Source organism: Polyodon spathula, chromosome 3 (assembly GCF_017654505.1).
Source record: "Polyodon spathula isolate WHYD16114869_AA chromosome 3, ASM1765450v1, whole genome shotgun sequence".
In the NCBI taxonomy this organism is placed as follows: Eukaryota; Metazoa; Chordata; class Actinopteri; order Acipenseriformes; family Polyodontidae; genus Polyodon; species Polyodon spathula.
Window position 1 is genome coordinate 26,620,382 of NC_054536.1, and position 21,630 is coordinate 26,642,011.

Consider the following 21,630-nt stretch of genomic DNA (forward strand, 5'->3'; position numbering starts at 1 on the left):
CTGAATGCCGTAGATCATCAGAACCCTGGTTTTGGGACCAGAGTGTTTAACAGCAGCCACTCATTCTGCTTTTTAACACATTTTTATTATGTTCCACTTTAATAAAACACACCTCTTTTGGACTTCTGGAGTTTAAATTCTGAGGTTACCTAGTGTAACTTTACAGTATACACTGCATGAGGGTTTTCCCTCATTGTACTGTGGACTGTATGTCATGGCCAGAACGCTAAAGGCCGTTATCTTCCTTTTTGGCACATCTGCCGGGGTTGCAAGTCCTTCAATTGCAACAGCTTGGCTATTGTATCCCATTAGGTAATGGTTACATTTGGTACTTGAAAGGGAACGTTAGGTTATTATCATAACCCTTGTTCCCTGAAATAGACCTTCAAAGTCGATGAGTTCACTCCAAAGCAGCAGGCCTGAAAGAGAAAATGGCGCTGAACCTTATGCACCACTTGTATTTATCTCCTGGGGGCAGAGACAACATCTGATGCATATGGCTCTCTTAAAGGAGCAGCTTTGATACAAGTGCTCAGGTAATTCGGGCTATAAGAGATTATATGCCATTAGGTAATGGTTAGATTTCTTCAGGGAACCAGGATTATGATAATAACATTATATCAGTGGAAAGCCTTTTGTCGTACGTCCGTTATCACACAATGTTGTTTCAATATTTTCATATGTAGAAGAAATATTTGAATAATTATGCGCCAGCAAATAAATTATTGTATATTTAAAATGTAAGTTATGCCAAATATTGACTTCAAAATAAAATTGCAAAATGTTACCATTAAAACATTGGTTATTTTTATTCATTATTTCACATTATATAGGAAACATACCTGCAAACAGAAAAAATATGCCCAGCTGTGGAAGTGAGCAGTGGCACAGAGTTCTATAGAACTTTGGAAGCAACTAATGAAAATGTATCAAAGATATACTGAAGACATTATGACATTCATTAATTGGAAAGAGTAAATACCATATGTTCCATATTGCATTTTGAGTTTTGTTGATTTAACAGATCTGTTTATTTTATCTCAATTATATATATATATATATATATATATGACGTATTATATAATATATATAATATGACCGGGCTGTATGACTTATAGATCTGCAAGAATGGACTAACCAGTGAAACAACGTATTTATTTCTCACTTATGACTTAAACTGAGAGTTGAAATGGTTATTCATTAATATGTACTGTACGTATGTGTTTAATAAAATAAAATAAAATAATAAAAAAAAGATCTTGTTCAATGTACTGATGGCACCTGTGTGTTAATCCCATGTGTAAAACTCTAGTTATTGTTATTTATTTAACTTTTTTAAAAATATTAATTTCTGGTAAGTCACATGAAAAACGTCCTTTACGTATTATTTTGCAAAGATGATAGTGTAAGTTGGCAGCAGCAGGTTTAAACATAACTACAACTGTTTTTATAATCTCTCTTGACGTTCCTAGCTTTGATGTTTGCATTTGTGTCTGTTATCACGCAGATCACCTTTTTTGCAGCTGCTCACTCTGCGCAAGTACTTGCCCGACCCGCAGCTAAGGTCGCGTAGGCAACCATCAAAGAACGTGTTTTTTGATCACGTGATCATATTATGACGCACTTTCCGGTCTTATGCCAGACGACCATCTTTGACTCACAATAGCAAGAAAGGGAGGTAAACTGGCTGGCAGGGGTGTTAAAGAAACCTCGGTGATGTTGGGCAGGACTGGCTAAAATTAAAGGTAATTAAGTACCCGCTATTAATTTAAAGGTTACTGTTTTTTGATGGTATGTATTGTGTCAATCGGTTTGAACGGGAAATGTCATTGTAGAGGGTTGCTTGTTTGGAGTCGGCCAGCCCCACAGCTTTATTACCTGCAGCTAAGTATCGGTATACAGTCAAGACAGCAGATACCAGACATGGGTACAAAACACTACAGTTCTATTTATTGGTATCCTAATGTTTGCCTTGGCGGTTTTTTTTAGTAACGGGATACATTCGTTTTTAGGGACCATAGATAATAAATAATAAATGGTACGTGGGTTGACTGAAGACGAGTTTTGGATGACATGCTGTCATATCAAGCTTATTTGGTAATCATGCATGAGCGATCTGCATAAATAGCTGTATTTTTTTCTTTGTTTTGTACCATCAAGTAAGCCAAGAGCACAATCACACGGCTTTTAGTTATTTACCACTGTTGTCCCTTAACCACAGGCACGATGAACATCAGAGTGATTATATGTTTGGTCATGAACATGTGTTTTCTAGACCACTTGACAATAGCCCTTTTGTTATTAGTGCTTCTGATCTCACCGTTTGTGTTTGTGCCAAAAGGTGAGGTTGGTGTAATCTCTGGAATACAATTGTATCCATTTGCAGCATACCCATGTAATACCCTGTAACAGTAGCCCTTTTATTTTTTTCAGGTGTCACATGTGCAACACTGAGTTACTGTGCTGTAAGAAAGTATATATTATTATGGTCCACCGTATGTACAGCATTACACAAGCTGCAACTGTAGGGGTATATCCAGGATAGAAATGGTTACTGGGCAGAACAGATTCCCATAGCGAAAGCACATTCTTATAATAGTATTAGTATGCGTCTACTCTACTGTCAGAAGTTCAGGCACATGCTGCATTCCAGCTCATATTAGCTTTTTTCATCTCTCTCATGATGCTGTTTTAATTTAGCCCTCCACTGAAGTCCCAACGTTCTGGCAGTCCTTTGACATTTACTTTATTATGTGAGATTGAAATACAGTGCTTGTACAATATTGAATGTTTGACTTATTTCATTGTATTGCTTTGCTTGTTTATGACATACTAGCTGTATTAAGGTTATTACGAGAACATGAGCCAGATTTCTGCTCCTCACAGGGGATATATGGTACATAAATGTGATATTCTGGCTTGGTGTGTGTGTATACTAGTGGTGGAAATTTCGAATAAGATATTAGAGTATGCCAAGAATAAAAGTTTTGAATACTCAACCTCTAATTACTCATACTTGACGCATCCATAGAAAGTATTAGCAGCAACCACACATAGGGATGCATAGATAAATACATCAACAGTAACAGCGAAGAAACATCTAAGGCATCTAATGTATTTGAAGTAAAAAGTTATTTTAATTAAAGAAATAAGAATACACAGCAGACAGGTCTTAACTTTAAAACACAGAACTTTATAATGAAGGGCCTTCCAAACGTTAAACTGCATTTTTCACACCCCTTGACAACTCGTTTTAAAGACACAACACTACTGCTTACTAATAAAGCACAGTACTGTTTGTTTAGTAACGTCTGTTATAAAATATAACAGAAATGAGATGTACGGTACCTGTACTTCCTGATTCCATAATGTAATAATCATTTTAAAAAGTTTTTTTTTTTTTTTTTCCAAGCCCGAGATGCATCACAGACGCAATGAGATACAAAGATGCAATGCTTGTATTTATTTTTATTTTTTTTAGCGCATTCTGTGTTTTCTTCCAGAGTAGCAGCTGGGGGCTTGCATTTAACTTGTGTATTTACGATACGGAATACTGCAGAGATTACATTGCATGGTGGTCTTGTTTAACTTTTCAAAATACTTCCACAATTTTTTTTTTTTTTGAAGGTGCCATTTTCACTGCTTATGTAGCATAGCCAATAGCAATGCTAAGTTACAAAGGGCGCCAGCCTCCCTGTCAATTATCAGTGAGGTGAGAATTGTAATGGCTGATCGCTATTAGCTTCCTCGTCTCTTAAATACCATGCCAAGTTTTTTTGGGTGTAGATTTTGCATTTTCCATTTGTTTTAGAAACAGATGAACAAATCATTTTATTTTAGAATACTCTATTTACACAAATATTCAGACTCACCCCTAGTGTATGCACACGCACACCCTTTTATTGCAGGTAATGTCCCATTTTCATATCGCCTTTCAAAAGTAAAAAAAAAAAAAAGGGAATTATTGTCTTATTGAAATTGTGTTTTATCTTTTTGTTAAAAATCAGATCTGACATGGAAATTATAGCTGTGCCATGTCAAAAGTAAATAAATTATGAAATTCTGTATCTTGCAGACATTTTCCATTGGCACTTGCTACTGTACAACACCCACACAGCTTGTGTTTGCCAGAGCCTGGAAGAAAACCACAAAAAACAAAGTGATAAACATTCATCACACAAGACTTATGCAACATCTCAGCATTCACAGTGCGACTTTGGCAAGACATTCCAGCATTTAAACTGCTTCAGGGAGTCCAGATCCATCTTGCATCTATTACTGGAAAGTGTGGGGGAACAGGTCCAAACTTAGTTTTGGTGGGCCTTGGCCACCTTTGCATGAAAAGATTGTCATCATTATTATGAAACATGGACCAAAGTGCAGTTGACAGTCCAGTGACCTTAGTCATCAAGGCTCCAAACCAAAAATACGATGATCAGACTATAAAGTGTTTTTTGAACTGGACAGTCGAAAAATTGAAAACACACCTTTCAGATGTGTATCCAAGCAAGCCGGTAAGTAGGTGCTCTAAATACAGTGCTGAATATTAAATTATCATGGCATTCACTGCAGTACACAGTAACCATCAACTAGCTTTTAAAAAGAAAATAAATTAAGGGAGAGGGTGAAATTATCACACAAGATCATAAGAACAATGCTTTATTTCTTTGCCATTTAATTAGAAAAATATAAACAGATTTTCTTTCATGCAGGTTTTTTCAATTGTTTTAATTGCACTTACTGCTTTACATTTATTAGCACTCCTATTAGGTTTCAGGTCTGTTTGACCCGACTGTAGTTTCCAATTGGCTTAAATGCTATTTTTCTTTTCATTTTCTGTATAATATTTTGTGACTTTTCCTAAGTTGGGGTCGTGAACTTATACACAGAAAACAGAATGTTTGAGATGTTTTTATTTTTTTTTTTAGAACAGGTCATTTATACAAATAAGATGTTTCGGATCACTGTGACCCGTGGCATTTATCTATGTAGATTTGTGTGCAGGAAAAAAAGCAAACTTTAATTTGTCAGTTTATTAGGCTTCCCAGCCTTTGGCTAGGAAGCCTGTTGTTATTGTTAAAGTTTTTTTTTTTAATTTTTATTTATTTATTTTTTTCCCAAAACTTTAAACTTCTGCTGCTTCGCGGCTGTGTTGCCTGATCAGGTTCTGACTTGACAGGTAACAAGCTGGATAAATTAGCTGTCAGATGCTGAAAAAATTTTGCTGCTGCGTCCCTGCAATTGATGCGGTGACGCATTTTTCGATAAAACCTTTCGAAAGCTTCTTCTTGGGAACCGGTGAAATGATTGATCTGAAACTTGGCATATATCATCAGCATCCAAACCCGCATCAAGTTTGCAAAGCAGACGTTGCTGTGATAAGTTTTAATGTCAAAATGGCTGCCACAAATCTTATCGAAACGTGCCCCTAACAACAGACTGCTGCTGTTTGAAAACCGTTTGTCCAACAAACTCCAAACTTGGTAGTTATCATCGCAGTAACAATGGGATACAAGTTTGTGAATGGGATGGTTTATAAAACAAGATGGCCGCCAGTTATACGCTTACATTTGAAATTTAAACCTGCGTCAGTTGACAAACAGTTTACTTGACTAACTTCAAACCCCACAAGCATCTTCCCTGATACTGTATCAGTACAACTGACTTTTAAAAAAATTGTGTTGACCGGAAATAAAAATGGCCGTTTAACGCATTTTTTTAGAAACCTTTTGAAATCTTCTTCTTGGGAACTGGTGAACTGATTGATCTGACACTTGGCATATATCATCAGCATCCAAACCTGCATCAAGTGTGCGATGCAGAAGTTTCTGCGATAAATTTTAATGTTGAAATGTCTGCCACAAACTTTAACGAAATGTGCCCTTAACAGCAAACTGCTGCTATTTGAACACTGTTTGACCAACAAACTCCAAACTTGGTAGTTATTGTCCCAGTAACAATGGAATACAAATATGTCAGAATGGTTATGTTTTATAAAAAACAAGATGGCCGCCAGGTGTACGTTTACGTCTGAAATTTAAAACTGCCTCAGTTGACAAACAATTTGCTTGACTAACTCGAAACTTCACAAGCATCATCCAAACTTGGTAGGCATTCTTCCGGTGACAGCGGATCACAAATATGTTAAAATGGTTATGTTTCGTGAAACAATATGGCTGCCACGCCTACATTTTCTTATTATATTTAAAACTGCTTCAGTTTAAAAATGGTTCACTTGATTAACTCCAAGATGGAAGTCTGATGCATTTAAAAAAAAAAAAAAAAAAAAAAAAAAAAATACTTTCAAAATCTTCTTCTGTGGAACTATTGAAGTTGCTGATTTTAAACTTGGCATATTGAAAACTGAACACGCTTAGACGGATACTGATACTTGGGCTTGGGAGCCGTAAAAATGCCTGGCAGTTGTTGTTGTTATTATTATTTCTCCTTCACCATGGCGATTCACCACAAAGCTCAGGGATCCGAGTCTCAGTGGACGTCCTTCAATCCCATGGGCCAGTTGTCGTCTTTTTACACCCAGGAGCGCTAGAGCGGATGTCTGCAGGCTACCGGCCTCTGGAGGACAAAGATGAGCCCAGCAAATCTGTGCCCCGAAGCTCATATGGCTTGTAGGGGTCGCCGCTGAGCGGTGAAGAGAAACAGTCCAAGTCAGATCCCACCACCCCAACCCAGGAAGCGCCAAAGTTAATGTGTTTTCCCCCTCAGAATCCCCAGCAAAGACTGACTGCTACGCATAACCAAGATTCGAACTTGTGATCTCTGGTTGTGTGACTCACCCTGTCACACCACACGGCAGTGCTTTTATGAGGTGAACCAAGCCGGTCATTATTAAAATCACCCATGAGCACCAATTCACTAGTGGCTAAAAGGTGTGAATCTTGAGAATGCCATTAATGACTGAATCTAAAGAAGATGGTGGCCTACAATAAGCAGTAGTCGTGCATGCCACAAGTATAAGTGCAAACCAGTGATTTCCAATTGGGTTTACAGCTTAAGCTCAGCTTTTGGAAACAGTATTTTTACATAAATTGCTTCTCCCCCCGCCCTTGGATGCCACGTGAGTTCGAAAGAGCTTATCATTTTGAACTTGCAATTCACAATTAGGGATAGATTTCTTCAACCAAGTTTCAGTCACTACTGCAATATCATGATTATATGGTGGCTCATTGAGGGGGGATTTTTTTTTCTTTTTGTAATCGTGATCATGAGAATTTATTCCATGCTCTTGAAAAAAACAGAATTCATAACTTTGACAGTACAAGTCATTTTGTTGAGATCACAAGAGTAATTAAATTATCTAAGGAAAATGGAAGAAATTATTTAGTTTTTTCGAGATCACAAGTTAAAGGAATGGTAATATCGAGATCCTGAGTTATAGTTGATCTCAACTTAAGATTTTTCTTTTTTGATGGTCTCAACGAGCAGCTGTGGGATTAAAATGGTTCAGCCACGATTTAAAACAAATCAAATTTAACATGGACAAATCGTAGGCCGCTATGCTTACTAAAGTCAGATGGTAAAAATAAACAATCGGGATCAGATGGACCTGGGTTTTTTCCAACTTCCCGCTTTGCAATAAAAATGCATGTTTAACACAACACTAAAAAAACAGATTTAAAGACGTTCTCTTGCAGAAAGAATGGACCACTTAGTAACCATGAATCCCTTGGACAAGATTGTTTTGAATTTTACTTGTATATCCATTTTGTCATCCCTCTGAAAAAAAAACAGGAACCAGGAAATAAACAACAGAGAGGTGGGGTTTGGTGCAGCTGAGCGATTGTTCTCGCTAAGTATTTAATAAGGAAACAGACAGAAAATTAAAGGTTGAAAGACAAACAAGACACAGGACAAGGCACTCGTAGCCAAAACAAAAAGACAATCAAAACGGACTACACAGATAAAACGCAGTGCACTTGTATTTTAACTATTAACTATTCTTATTACCTCCGTCTCCACTCACTGAACACACAACCCCGAGTGAGTGAAAACATGCTGCTTTTATGCAGCTGTACCGAGACTCGATTGCGGCACAACTGCATGTGAATTAATAAAGTGCAATTCCCCATGCTCGCATATTATTACATTTTACCTGCACGTGAAGTGCTGTGCAATCCTCGTGCGTAAATACAAATATACATTTTAAACAACTTGTGTTCCACAGACCCATTTGTATCCCATGTACCAATGACTAAACGCCAACATTAACACGCAACATATAACACTGAAATACACACGGACGGGCAACATTGCCACAGTCAGTTATATTTCATTAGTTTTATTGTCTACAAGAGACATAATTTTTATCTTGTAATATTGCAAAAAAATGAATGGGGGTGGGGCTTTGGAGAGCGCGGGCACTAATTAACCTTTTGCCAATAAAACTGGGCGCTAACATGAATAAGGACGGACAGTTGAGACTGGGTACTGTAAGCATAACCCGTATACTGTGTTTCACCTGTAGCACATAAAAAAATACATTAGAAAAATGAGACATTTCATAGTTGTATTTCAGAGTTCAAAAATGGTCTGAAACTCATTTGAAAATGATGACACAAATTTTTCCAAGGTTTAATCTTTATTAAAGTATTATGACTAACCTTTGACAAACAAGGCATGAAAATACAGTTGTATAATATCCCTGATTCTTAGTTTGGGGCAAATTGTTTCCGCCAATTTTCAGAATCCGTAATATCTACAAAAATGAATGTATAATATCAAGTTAATCCAAACCATTAACAAGTGTATCTCTGTGATAATGCTTCATTCTGCATACATTTCCATAAAGGTAAGAAGTGTGCCTATGAAATGTGCTGGTGTTGGACATTTATTTATTATTTGTTTTGCTTATCTTAGGCATCAAAGGATCAAAGACTTGTCTATTCTGGCAAACTTCTTCTGGACCATTTTCAGTTGAGAGATGTCTTCAGAAAGGTAAGACATTATTTTATTATTTGTGTTCTCATTGAAGAGACTCCCCTCTGTCTCGTTGGATGTCTGACTGTCCCTACCAGACTTCAGTGCTGAAGTTGCAATGTCTTGGTCTTGATGATCACATTATTAATGCCCTGTGTCATCTGAAATAATACGTTGGGTTTTTCACTGAATGGAGAAAGTGCACCAAAATGTTTCTTTAAACTGACGATTTAGTTGTTTCAGATTTAAAAAATATATAGTTCTACTCCTGCTCTGTAGTGATATTCTTTGTCTACTTTTTTTTTAAAACCTATTTTGTTTTGTTTTTTTTCTATTTAATATAGCAAGATGAGTATCACATGGTTCACTTAGTGTGTGCCTTGCGGGCCCCATCGGTATCACTAGAGCATAGTGGCAGTAACATGAACACGACAGCACCGGCATCTCTTGGCCCCACAGTAAGTAATCTCTTGCTGTTTACAATTGCTGTATTAAAAGCTTTAATAGTTGCAATCCTAGTAGATAGATCATTAACTTTTTTATTGTCTTATACATAAATTAATTCACGCTTAAAGGTGAATGTGTGTTGAATGGACAGTAATATTAACAGAACTACATTTATGTAAACAAATGTTTCAACAGAATCGTATTGTTTAGTGTTTTTTTTTATCTGATCTTACATATGTTAAAGGAACCAGAAGAGGGCACCAATAACACTTAACAAACACTGGCTTGTTTTGTGTTGATCATTAAAACTGATCTTTATTCAAACCTGTCTTGTTCATCTCAAGGTTATTTTGAAATGACTGACATGGTTGTATTTTTGATTACTTGTCCCTGTCTATGTATTACCAATTTATTATGATGCAGGGTTGGCTAGTTTGTATGGAAGTTTTAACTTTTTAAATTATTTTAAAATTGAGTAAAATTCCTTCCTACTTGTTTTACATGCATAGCCTTCCACAATCTTTTAAAGTATCCATTGATATGCCTTACTTTTCCTGCTCTTCAGAAGCCAGGGAAGGTGGTTTAAACATTGCTTACCAATCATTGGTTACCCATCATTGCTTACCAATCATCCTTTAGGTAAATAGGTTGACCATTTTGTAGGTATGTGGCAAAGTGACTGCTGATTGTGAACAGGTGCAGAGGTGATGCAGTGAAGAATAATCGCAGACAATTGTAATCCGGTTTGGAAAGCTTTTATTTTTCTTTTTAATCTTGGTCTGGTGACCAAAAGAATAAGCCCCAGCAATACACAACAATGTGTAATGCGTGGAGCTAATACCAACGGGATTACAGCCCAAATAATAATACTTATCCGCCCCACAATACTAAACACGGTCACCAGTCCGGGGTGTGTGTATTAGTGCTCGTGGTGGGTGATGACAGGTATAGTTTGTTTGCTGTTCTGGCTTGTGCTGGCCCAAAAGCGACAGATCCGGATACGTGTTTATCTGTCTGGTGATTTAACAAACAAGATAATTACTAACATGAAAAACGAACAAACACTCATGAAATAGTTTTACAACACTTTCTCTGCGTCTCACACAGTCCTTCCAGATTCTCAATATAAACCAAGCGAAAGAAAAGATTTAAGATTCTCCTGCCCCTTTATGCTATGACGCATGACCCCTTGGTAAACGATTGCAGCTGACTCTATTGCCAGCAGCTGCTACCTCGTTTACATTCCGGGACAATACGTTCCTGCAACTGAGTCTCACCTTCTTCCAGGCTGGCCGACTTCCCGACCCACGAAATGAACTGTCAGGCCAGCCTGTCCAAAGACTTACCCTTTCGCTGCTTAGCGCTCTGACAGGTCGGGAGGGAGATTTACAGCCAGAACTCATTATCTTTGTCACAAGGTATCATCAGAGTTCTTGTTGTAGGAGTCTGACCCTGTTAGAAATTAGAGATGCCGTGTGATTTTTAAATTAAATATATATATAATTTCTAATGCAGAATTTGGAATCAGGAGCTTCTACTTCCACTTCCTCTCGAAGCCAAGAAACTTTGACAGCCTCCACAAGTACAAGTACAGATGGACTGAGGCATCGAAACAGTCAACAGCAGCAAACCAGTCCTGAGCTGAGCTATGCGCCTCCAGACTTCATGCAAGAGTATGTCATTTAAGGTTACAAGTAGTTCGGGACTTAAGTTTCTTGCTATGCAAAATTTGCAGATAGTGGCTTAATTGACAAAGTTTAAAGGTATTACCTAGAAGTTTAAGGTGGCAGTAATCTGTTTGGCACTTGTGTGCTTCCTACATAACCTCATTAGACTTGCTGAAAGCGTCATTCTGTTGTGGAGTAAAATATTAGCATGGAATAGAAGTTGGTAGTAACTAGAATACCAGACACATACTTGTAAGTAATATAAAGTGTGTTTATAATCATGACTACCTGTTTTGAATTTATTACATTTCTTTTTCCTTCAGACATCTGGGTAACCCAGTTCCGATGCAGCATGGCATTCCCGCTGGGTTTCCCATGTACCCTATATACAACCCAATGCAAATGTTGTGGTGGCAGCAAATGTATGCACGGCATTACTACATGCAGTTGTAAGTGGTTTTGAGAAACATTTAGTGTGTATGTGTGTAATGTAATATATATATATTTTACAATAACTTAAATAAGTAGTTTGTATACAAGAAAGTTAAAGAACATCAGCTTTTATGCAGGAATGTAGTTAATATACATCATCCACAATTTGTAATACAGAAATAATGTAAAATAAAAGTGCAAATGCAATGAAAGTGAAACGTACTGTTTAAGAACACAGTATATATAAAGTTCCGACGATGTCTAAATCAAATTGGCAGATTTTACCCAAATTGAATTCAAAGTAGATGCTGTAGTCAGAGGTGAAAGTAACTTTAATTTCTTACCTGTGTAGTGTTATTTTCAGGTACACATTAAAAAGTGGTACTGTGCACACTGAGCTTGCTCGTGCATGCCTAAACAACTTCTGCTAAGCGTCCGTTCAAATGTGGTGCGTTGTGCTGTTTTCGGTCTTCTACATCTTTGTTTAATTGAATATCATATTTTCCAGTCTTATGTCGATTTTAATGTAATTTATCATATTTTTCCACCATTAAGAAAATAGTATGCGAATATTTATCATGTGCAGTACATTTTTAATTGTACCTTTTTGCAGTGTAATTCTTGTGAATTGTTTTTTCTTTTTAGAGAAATTGATTGTTTTCAGTTTGTTTGCAAAAAATAATGTATGGTTAATGGTAAAAGTACCTCTTTTTGACAGTAGGAAAACACCCATCAGATCACAATTGATTGCATTTGTATCAAAATCTGACAGCATACCATTTTCTGACATTGGTCCCGTTTTGGTATGCGTGACGTTTTGGTATGCGTACCGACTCTGTAGTACAGATCACAGCTTTAATCAAAGTGAAAAACAACGTCCACAAACTTGAACTTGAATCTTATCTGTAAACTTCCAGTACATTCAAATAGTATTTCAATTCCAAAAGAAAAGAAGATAGTGACAGACCAGTTGAAAAAGGCATGCAAATAGAATAATCTATCTAGAAAAAAAATCAATCAATCCATTTTATTTTTTTGTGCATTTTTCCTGAGGGATATCGGACAATGTCTGTGAGGTAAACTGTTCCCCCAGTACTAGCACGAGTTTAATGAAAATTGATTTTAGTTTATTTCAAGGACACTGACTAACTCCAAACCTGAAGTCAGGTTCATGTGCCTTGAACTTGAATGGTAGTGACTCGGACTGATAAACAGTGGGAATGGTTACTTACTCAGTTCACATTGACTTCACCCCTTTTCCAGTGAAAAAAATAAATACTACAAAAAAAAAAAAAAAACTAAAACAAACTACCTTTCCTGGTGCAGTTGGGCAATGTCTCTCCTTCCTGACTTGTATCTATCATTGTTCTGAATACTTTAAACCCACCCCAACTACTTAGTGGCAGCATTATTTCTATTGGAGACATTTAGATCACAATTAGAAAAGGATTATTCACTGCATTTAAAGCTATGTTACAGTTCGATAGGGAGGATTTAAAGCAAAATTGCAAATTGTGGTAACAAAAAAAAAAAACAGAAGAATATGCTTCTGACAATAAGGATTTTATTGTGGAAGACTGCAAAGGAAAGAAGGTATAACTTAAGTGTGCAAGTACTGTTGAGTTACTATAAATGTTGTGACAGAAAAAAATGCCCAAGAGTAACCGAAAACAATAATTTCATACAGTATATAACATTTTGAAACGAGCTGAAAAATAAACACTGAAAAATGAAATTAATAAAAAACCAAAAAACAGAAGCCCTAGCTATAACCCATTCATAAAGCCTCCTTAATCTACTGCTTTGTATAGAGTGAATGATGCTATGAATTAGAGATGATATTATAGTTTTAAAAGCAACCTGTGTGCAGTGTCTTGGCACGTTAGACATGAACAATTCGAAAGGTTAATGAGCCAAGAAAAAAAAATGATAATGTTATTTCTCTTCCAGCCGAGCAGCATCGTCCCAGGGATCAGATTCTGTTTTCCCATCTATCACTACTTCCTCCCAGTCCACTGATCATCCACCTCAGAATGAGCCCCCAGTCGTGCCCAACGCAGCTGTGCCGGAGAACAGGCCTGTAAACCAGAACATCCAGATGAACGCTCAGGGTGGCCCAGTAATCAACGATGACGACTTGAACCGGGACTGGTTAGACTGGATGTATACCTTCTCCCGAGCTGCTATTCTGCTGAGCATCGTATACTTCTACTCCTCATTCAGCCGCTTTGTCATGGTGATGGGGGCCATGCTGCTAGTTTACCTGTAAGTAAAAACATTGCGATTTAAGAGTGCTGGATATGCTTTAATATAGACCAGCATCTTACTTAGTCCAATGTATTAACTACTACTGACATGCATAGTATTATCAGCCCACTGTGTTTACTGAACCAGTTGCAGCACGGCAGACTGAGACGACGACTACAACAATAATTCACATTTCTGTAATGCTTCACACACACACACACACACACACACACACACACAAGATGAACAATTAAACAATTAAATTCAAACAGCCCAATAGAGAATTTGCTAAAACAGAAATTGAGAGAAAAATATGTTTTTAATTGTAAAAAAGCAAGTTTGTAGAAATAAAATAAAACTAAAATTGTGTAAAATTACAATTTTTTAAAAAGATACAAAGAAAATGCAGTTTTGGTTGTAAAATAGGAAAACTAACCCTACGTTCCTGCTAGCTGCTTGCCACGTCACCACAAGCTAAACGTTTTACCTTGTGGCTCAACTTTTTCACTTCAGTTCGTCATGAAAAATGTACTTGTGTAAGACTGCCAGCACGATTACTTTCAGCGTGTGAATCAATACAGGCTGTAGTTTGATTTAATTTTGCCCAATCAAAGCCCTTTAGCTTGTTCACATAAAATGTATGCCTACAACATGGTATTTGGCAGGAGGTTCTAATTAGAAACAGTCTGTGGACAGTGCTTGTAAAAAAAAAAAAAAAAAAAAAAAAAAAAAAACATGGCATCCAAACAGAGAAATTCTTGTCATGTTTTTAAAAATAAATAAATAAATAAATAAATTGTACAGACAAATTATCAGAATCACGTTCCGAAAGATGTAACCCAAGGAATACCAACCATGTACACAGAGCTACAGTATGACCGGGATAGTCACACGGAGGTGAAGCAGTCATGGTTTGAAACATACACTCTGGTCCCGAAAACATTTTCACATACGGCAAGCCAGAAATATGCAGCTTCAAAAGATCACACTGAAGTTTTTTACTGGATGCGCCACTCAGGAGCCCCGCAAGTTTCTTTTAAAAGAATTTTAACTGGCACTACAGTATCTAAGATACTAATCAAGGAGGTGTAGTATATATGGTGATGAATGCAATGCCTCAGAAAACTGTACAGCAGTTGAAGAATGAACTTCCTGAGTTTTAATTGTATGTTCCACACTCTTTGTAGTGAGCTTAATACATTTTGAACAACTAAACCACAAATTACAAAATGTAAAGTATCGCCACGATTATGCGTAGAACCTTTAACATGCTGGGCGTAATCTACAGAATCCAATAGCTTCATAAATTCAGAAGAGTTAGAATCCGATTCACTGGTGCTGCCCCTATTCTCAAATGAAAACTGAATAGACCCTGTACTGTTTATCAACAGGCACCAGGCTGGCTGGTTTCCATTTCGACCAGATGTGCAGGACCAGCCAGGGGAAGTCAACCAGGAGGAACATGAGGCTGAACACAATCAGGATATGCAGGAAATGGTAATTTATTTATTTTATATTATATATATATATATATATATATATATATATATATATATATATATATATATATATATATATATATATATATATATATATATATATCTATACACACACACACACACAGTGCTACCCCTTTATTACTCTACTTGTTCGAGTGCGGAATCGGTTATAACACGGTAAGGTCGCGGCTCCCATTTACCCCATATAGTCGCTACGAAGCATGGCAGACAACAAAAAACGAAACTCCTTCTGTTAAAATGATACTCTATGCAATGGACAGAGTAAGAAAAGGTGAAACTAAAGCAGCATGTTGCAAAATCTACATTGCATGGATGGTTAAAAGACGAAGAAAAACTAAGAGGTTTTCTTGATAAGATTGACTCCAGAGGGCTGCTGTAGGGGGTAAAAAAAAATGCACAACGCTAAAGACAATGAATTAGACTCTGCTTTATTTGTTTAGTTTTTGCAGGAGTGTCAACAGGGAGGCGGGGACTTGAAAGTATATAGAGGGGTGCATCAGCGAGGGCAGAGCTGAGTGAGACAAGCTGCTGTGAGAGCGCAAGGCTATTTTGTTCTTTTTGGTGTGGCCCAGGCTAATAGGCCGGAAATAATCGCCCCAATAAACCATGGATTCAGGTAGCTGCAAATTTGCGTGTGTCTCCTTCCTTCATTTTCCACTGTACACTACAACCTTAATTTGGCTTGTGGGGATTGAAAATAATTTCAGGAACAAAAATGCCAATATTCATTATAAGGTGAAAAACAAATAATGCAGTCTCTTAATTATGGACCCTGACAATCGGATTATAACGGGGTAGCACTGTAAGACTTGTTGAAGTCCCACCCTCTCTTTAACCCAGAGTAATTTGAGACAACCCTATTACAATGATGTTATGAACCCCAGGGTCATTAACAAGAGAATATTCAGTACACTGAAGCACATGCGGCAACCTTTAATCTGGTACATTTTACAATATTTTTTTGGCAGTTTTGATTTGAGAAATGTGAAAATTGCTTCAGTGTTGCACAAAGAAGTTACTTCAGTAGTTCTCAGAGGGGTTACCTTAAAAGATAACTGGTGTTGCTGGATCCTTTTTTTTATTCTCACATACTACAACTGAAACTACATTTGTATAGAATTTAAGAAGGAAGTTTAACGTTGTAAATTTGATTTCTGTTCCAAGAATCTTCTCAGGATAAAATTTTGAAGATACCCAGCTGTGCTGTTGACAGCAACAAGAGAATAAAATTGCTAAAACATTTACATCTCTTGTTCATCTCAGGATCTGCTCATGGACGATGGCCTAGGTGAAGACAGTGGGGACGACACAGTGGAAGACATGACTCCGCACCGTGGATTTTTGGCCTCGGCATGGTCCTTCATCATTACTTTTTTCACTTCCCTCATCCCTGAAGGGCCACCCCATGCTGCCAATTAGAGGCAGCAAGAAGGCCAGAAAGCGGCTTCACAGTTCAAATGTTGCATAATGCACTCATTCTTCTGACAAAGTGACATTATGCGTGTTCATGGATTCAGAAAAGCAAGGCACTTACGCTTAGGTTTTTGTCTCACTATCTGTGACACATCTCTTTTGATCATGACACATAAAATCTTTGTATGATGAAAAAAAAGTTCACTGTCTTCCTTTTTGACTTTTGAAAGGGCAGTTGCTACCAATATTTTTACTTTCAGTATTAAAGGGGAAAAAAAAGCGATGGCTGTATATGTGAAAAAAGCTAAACCTCAATCATACTACATCTCTGTAAAATTCTGTTATGTTCCAAGTAACCTTTTTGTATATACATTCAACAATAATAAAAAATAAAAAAAATACTTTGCAATACATCAGTGAAGCATCTTTTGAATATTTCAAGCTCAAGTTTAATAACTGCATGTCTTCAAGCTTGTACATCATGCAAAGTTAAAATGAAAAAAAACATGCCTTTTGCTTTTGGAGCGTAAGTCTGTCTTCAAACTGTTTATGGGTTTCTATTTATTAATATCCCCATGGCTTCCACTGTAACTTATCAGCACGGCAGTTCATACGTTAGGGAAGCAGTAAAATGCAAATGAAACTTGCCAGCAGATGGCAGTATCTCTGCATTGAACACACTGGAACACAACAGCTAATACTGGGGAAGGCATGAGTGCTTTCAGGTTTGAATAAAGTAGTTTTACATGATTGGAACAAAGACTTTACTGCTATTAGGTCAGAACCTACTGAATGGTAACAATGTATTTTCCTCTGTCTGCAGAGCTGGTAACGGGTGGTCAAATAAGCGAACCATCTTATACAGCAATGGTCCTTGAAAGCTGTGCAAGAGAGCAGTGACATTAACCCTTTACTGGCCTCTATGTTCCCAAGCCTATTTTATAAATGTCAAATAATTGGATGCTCCGAAATAAAATCTGCAATACTGATGTACAGGGACTAAAGCCATTTTAATCTACAGCTCTATGTGTTCTCAACCTCCTTTTTTGCCGTTTTGATAAATCTGCATTTTACTCTCGTTTTACATTTTGGAATAAGAACTGTATTTGAAAATGTTGAGAGAAAAACAACCATGCTCTCGACCTTATGAGGAAAACACAAATGTGCTAATGGCCAAAAAACTTTTATTCAAAAGTAAAAAAATAATGGGATAGTAACACATGGCTGCTTGACTTGACACTTATTTGTATTTATTTGTTTATTTTTAATAAATGTTTTAAAACTAACAAGTTATTTGAAACGGTAATACAGGCTTGAGAACATGGTTCAAATGAATAGTTGCTTGTTTTTATTCAAAGTTTTGTTTTCCTTTTCCCTGGGAAATATGCAAATTTCAGACACTGCTTTGACTTTTCAAACACTGTGAATGTAGAAACCTTTAGCGACTTTCACGCAATTTGATTGGCTCTTTTAATGTTGAAATGTGCATATTTTCTTGTGCACAGCCTACTTCAACTCCCAATGATTCTCAATCGGATTTAGATTGGGACGTTGACTAGGCCATTCCAGAACCTTGATTTTATTGTTTAACTATTAAGTAGATTTTGATGTGTGCTTTGGATTGTTGTGTTGGAACGTCCAGTTGTGCTTTAAACCAAGTTTTGTAGTGGAGGGTTTCAGATGATTGGCCAGTATCTTTTGGTATTCTAATGAATCTGTTTTACCATGTACAGGAACTAAATTTCTTGTACTCAGGAAACCGAAATATGTCCCAAATCATACCTTTTAAAAAAAAAATTCCTATACATTTTTGTATTTAAATTAGGAATGCATATTACTGTATAAGATTACATATATATTATATAAACATATAATATTACACTGGAAGCTGATTGCTCTTTAACCATGTACATACAATGTAATATGTATGCATTTTATATTTATAATACCCAGTGACAAGCTGTACAAAAGGCAAAATAAACACACTACAAAAACTACAAATAAAAGGTGCCACATAGGGCGAGCGCTAGCCTTATTAAACGAGGCGTCCCACTCCAGGAACCTACTACATTATGTAACCCTCGCTATACATTATTTGGGATCACTATCCCCTAAACTAACCTACTTATGAGCTGGTATTCATACAACGTCTGCTGCAGCTTCATACGGCCTTGGCTGGGCATTGCCTTCACAACCACCTCTTGCAGTTTCAGGGCTGTGTAGCTGTCGTTCCTGCAGAGCGGGCGCTCTCCTCTGTAGCACGGCGGTGCAGTCACCCAGAGCGATCCCCACCGGTGTTTTTATGCTAAATAGACACTCAGTTGAGACCCGCCCACCTGCTGATTGAGGACCAGCACAGCCAATCACTCGCTTCCCTCTCCTTAACCAAGCCTAGCAGGCAGCAAGTCTCAATCGAGTGCCCATCTCTAAACAATAATTTTATCACATATAAAAAATCCCCATATTAATTACCAACACTAATTTCCCCATGTCCCATACCCATACAATCTAAATAACTACTTACACATTTACAATAGATTCATTACTTACGTTTACAATAGATTATAGCAATGCATATATTATATATATATATATATATATATATATATATATATATATATATATTTTTTTTTTTTAAATTACTTTTAAAATCTAAACCAAACAAAGAACCTGCAACTGAGCATGCTTCCCTAAAATAGACTTAAGTTGCCATGCCATGCCTTGCCTTAAGGAACTCGTTAATGGAACACCCCCATGGCACCTCGCCAAGGTAGGAAGAATCTCCTTTAAAAAAAAAAACATACAAATGCAGTTACATTTCACTGAGAGTGGAAATCAAAATACACAAACAGAAAACAAAGCTAGAGTCTATTCAGAATTATACACGTCTACTGTATTTTTTGTTTTCAAACCTCATCATAGCCACAGTACAGAGATTTCGGTTGAGCTAGTATTTTTGTTATTACTGTAGATACATACACCCTTGACTACCAAAACTTTTTAATTTTATTTATTTATTTATTTTTTATGTTGGTAATGGATTTTGTTGGAGATGCCTTGTTATTTTTTTTCTACCCCTTTCAGATAACTTGCTATCCCTAAATTGATACATTATCCTCTAGCATAGTATTTTTTAATGAAGTAGAAATGTACAAGCGGAGTGGTCCTGAAAATTTTATATTTTATACATATATTAGAGTTCAGAGTTTATTTTATCTTACCTATATCCTGCAGGGATAAACCACAGCTGGATTTTTTAAAGCATTTTGCAGCACCAGGAAATCCCCTTTCATTTGCAGGAACTTAGATAAACACAGACAGTTAATGCAATTCAGGGTGGTTTCCAATCCCCATTACTGCAACATTCTCTTAAAAATCAATCTGTGGCTTATCCAGGTGAGTTACTGGTTGATCAAATCGACCCCTATGTAAGCAAGAGGTCTGAGTGGGATAAAACTGGCAACAAATGCACCAGCTTATGGCACTACAAAACAAGCCGGAACATGCAGAATGAGACACTTTTAGGATAAAATATATTAGGGGAAAATCAGTTACAACTGGACATCAGACCATGACATCAACTCAAAGCGCCTCGGTTTTCAAGAGCTTACTTGAGAAACAGCACCAGAATGGTTAAAGAAAATAGGGTACAAAAACAAACACCTGTAAAAAATGTCATTGAGGCAGCATGATCATTAACGGGTCTCTCCGCAGTCTTCAAAGTCAAGAGCAAAACGTGCCTTTTGGACTTAGCAAAATGCATCTTTCAGGGTCATCCTGTTCTTTACAACCAGTTCAAGTATGGCACAGCTTTAATAAGGCCATACGTGTGTTTGCTTGCTTGAAATTACGGCTACGTCTCTTTCAAACACAAACAACTGCACATAGGACAGTGCTTGTTGTGTATTCATACTGTAGGTTTATTCTAATCACATGAAAAGTTTAGATTATTATTTATTTAGTTTTCAGTCTGATGAGAGATAAGAAGCGGGAAATGCAGGAGATGCAATGTACTTTGGAGTCCCAAGAAAACCTCTAATCAAATGAAGATGGATTTTGTTTAGTACATTGTATAGAAACAATTAATTATTCATGGCAGCAATATTATTAGGTTTTCATTTTGTTAAAGGGCCTCTAAGTAACTGGCAAAATTAGGTTATAAGGGTGGACAAGGCTGGGAGACCTTATCAGAAGTCAGATTTCTATTGACATTAGAGAGGATAAAACATTTTGAAAATCATAATAAACTTCATAGGACCTTTTCTTAACAAAAGGTTGCGTTGAAATGCCTGTTCTAATTCAAACATTACAGCGGTTCAGATTTATGTATTTTAAAATTCAATATTAACGGCAATCCTTGAGATAAAATGACTGATATACTAGCATTCATTTCCTAACAACATGTCTTCAACGGATGAATTGAATTCAGTTGAATATTCAAGTAAATAACATGAAGAATGTCGAGTTCTGTCTTTATTGAGATCATCTATTCAACACATTACATACTGTATACTGTATACATTACTAATAACATATCTGACACAAAACAGATCACTCATTTGAAATAGATATTGGTCGTTGTACAAAGCATATCTTTTCTGGGGAACCCCTGGCTCTCTGTGCCCTGCTAATTTAAGTTTTACGTTACGGAACATATTGCTAGGTGACACCAGGAATTCCAAATCAGTACAGTTTTGATGGCACAGTAAAAGTTTCTCTCTTAGATCTGGTATTTGGCTACTATTGTGTGTTCCTTACCCTGTTGATTGTTTAATGTACCATTAACAACACTTGGGTATCTTGGATAAGATTAAGAAAGACTATATACTATTTTACCTGTCCACCAGGTACAATCAGGCAGCAGATATGTGACTAGCAATATGGCCAATGCTAGGTGCTTTGACAGGAAACTTGACCCACAGTAGGTGTTCATAGAACTAGCTGATCTAGCCTCATGTCTATGACTG

The 21,630-nt window shown here is 36.8% G+C and overlaps 1 protein-coding gene across 1 annotated transcript; it reads left to right on the top strand.

Annotated features, from left to right (window-relative positions):
* Positions 1-1,627: 1,627 nt before the first annotated feature.
* LOC121312921 (homocysteine-responsive endoplasmic reticulum-resident ubiquitin-like domain member 2 protein) lies at positions 1,628-17,074 on the top strand. Its single transcript, XM_041244846.1, has 9 exons — positions 1,628-1,745; positions 4,076-4,514; positions 8,878-8,955; positions 9,282-9,395; positions 10,900-11,057; positions 11,375-11,500; positions 13,434-13,748; positions 15,122-15,227; positions 16,514-17,074. The coding sequence occupies exons 2-9, from the start codon at positions 4,368-4,370 to the stop codon at positions 16,667-16,669; spliced, it is 1,200 nt and encodes a 399-aa protein (XP_041100780.1). The 5' UTR covers positions 1,628-1,745; positions 4,076-4,367; the 3' UTR covers positions 16,670-17,074.
* The last annotated feature ends 4,556 nt before the right edge of the window (positions 17,075-21,630 follow it).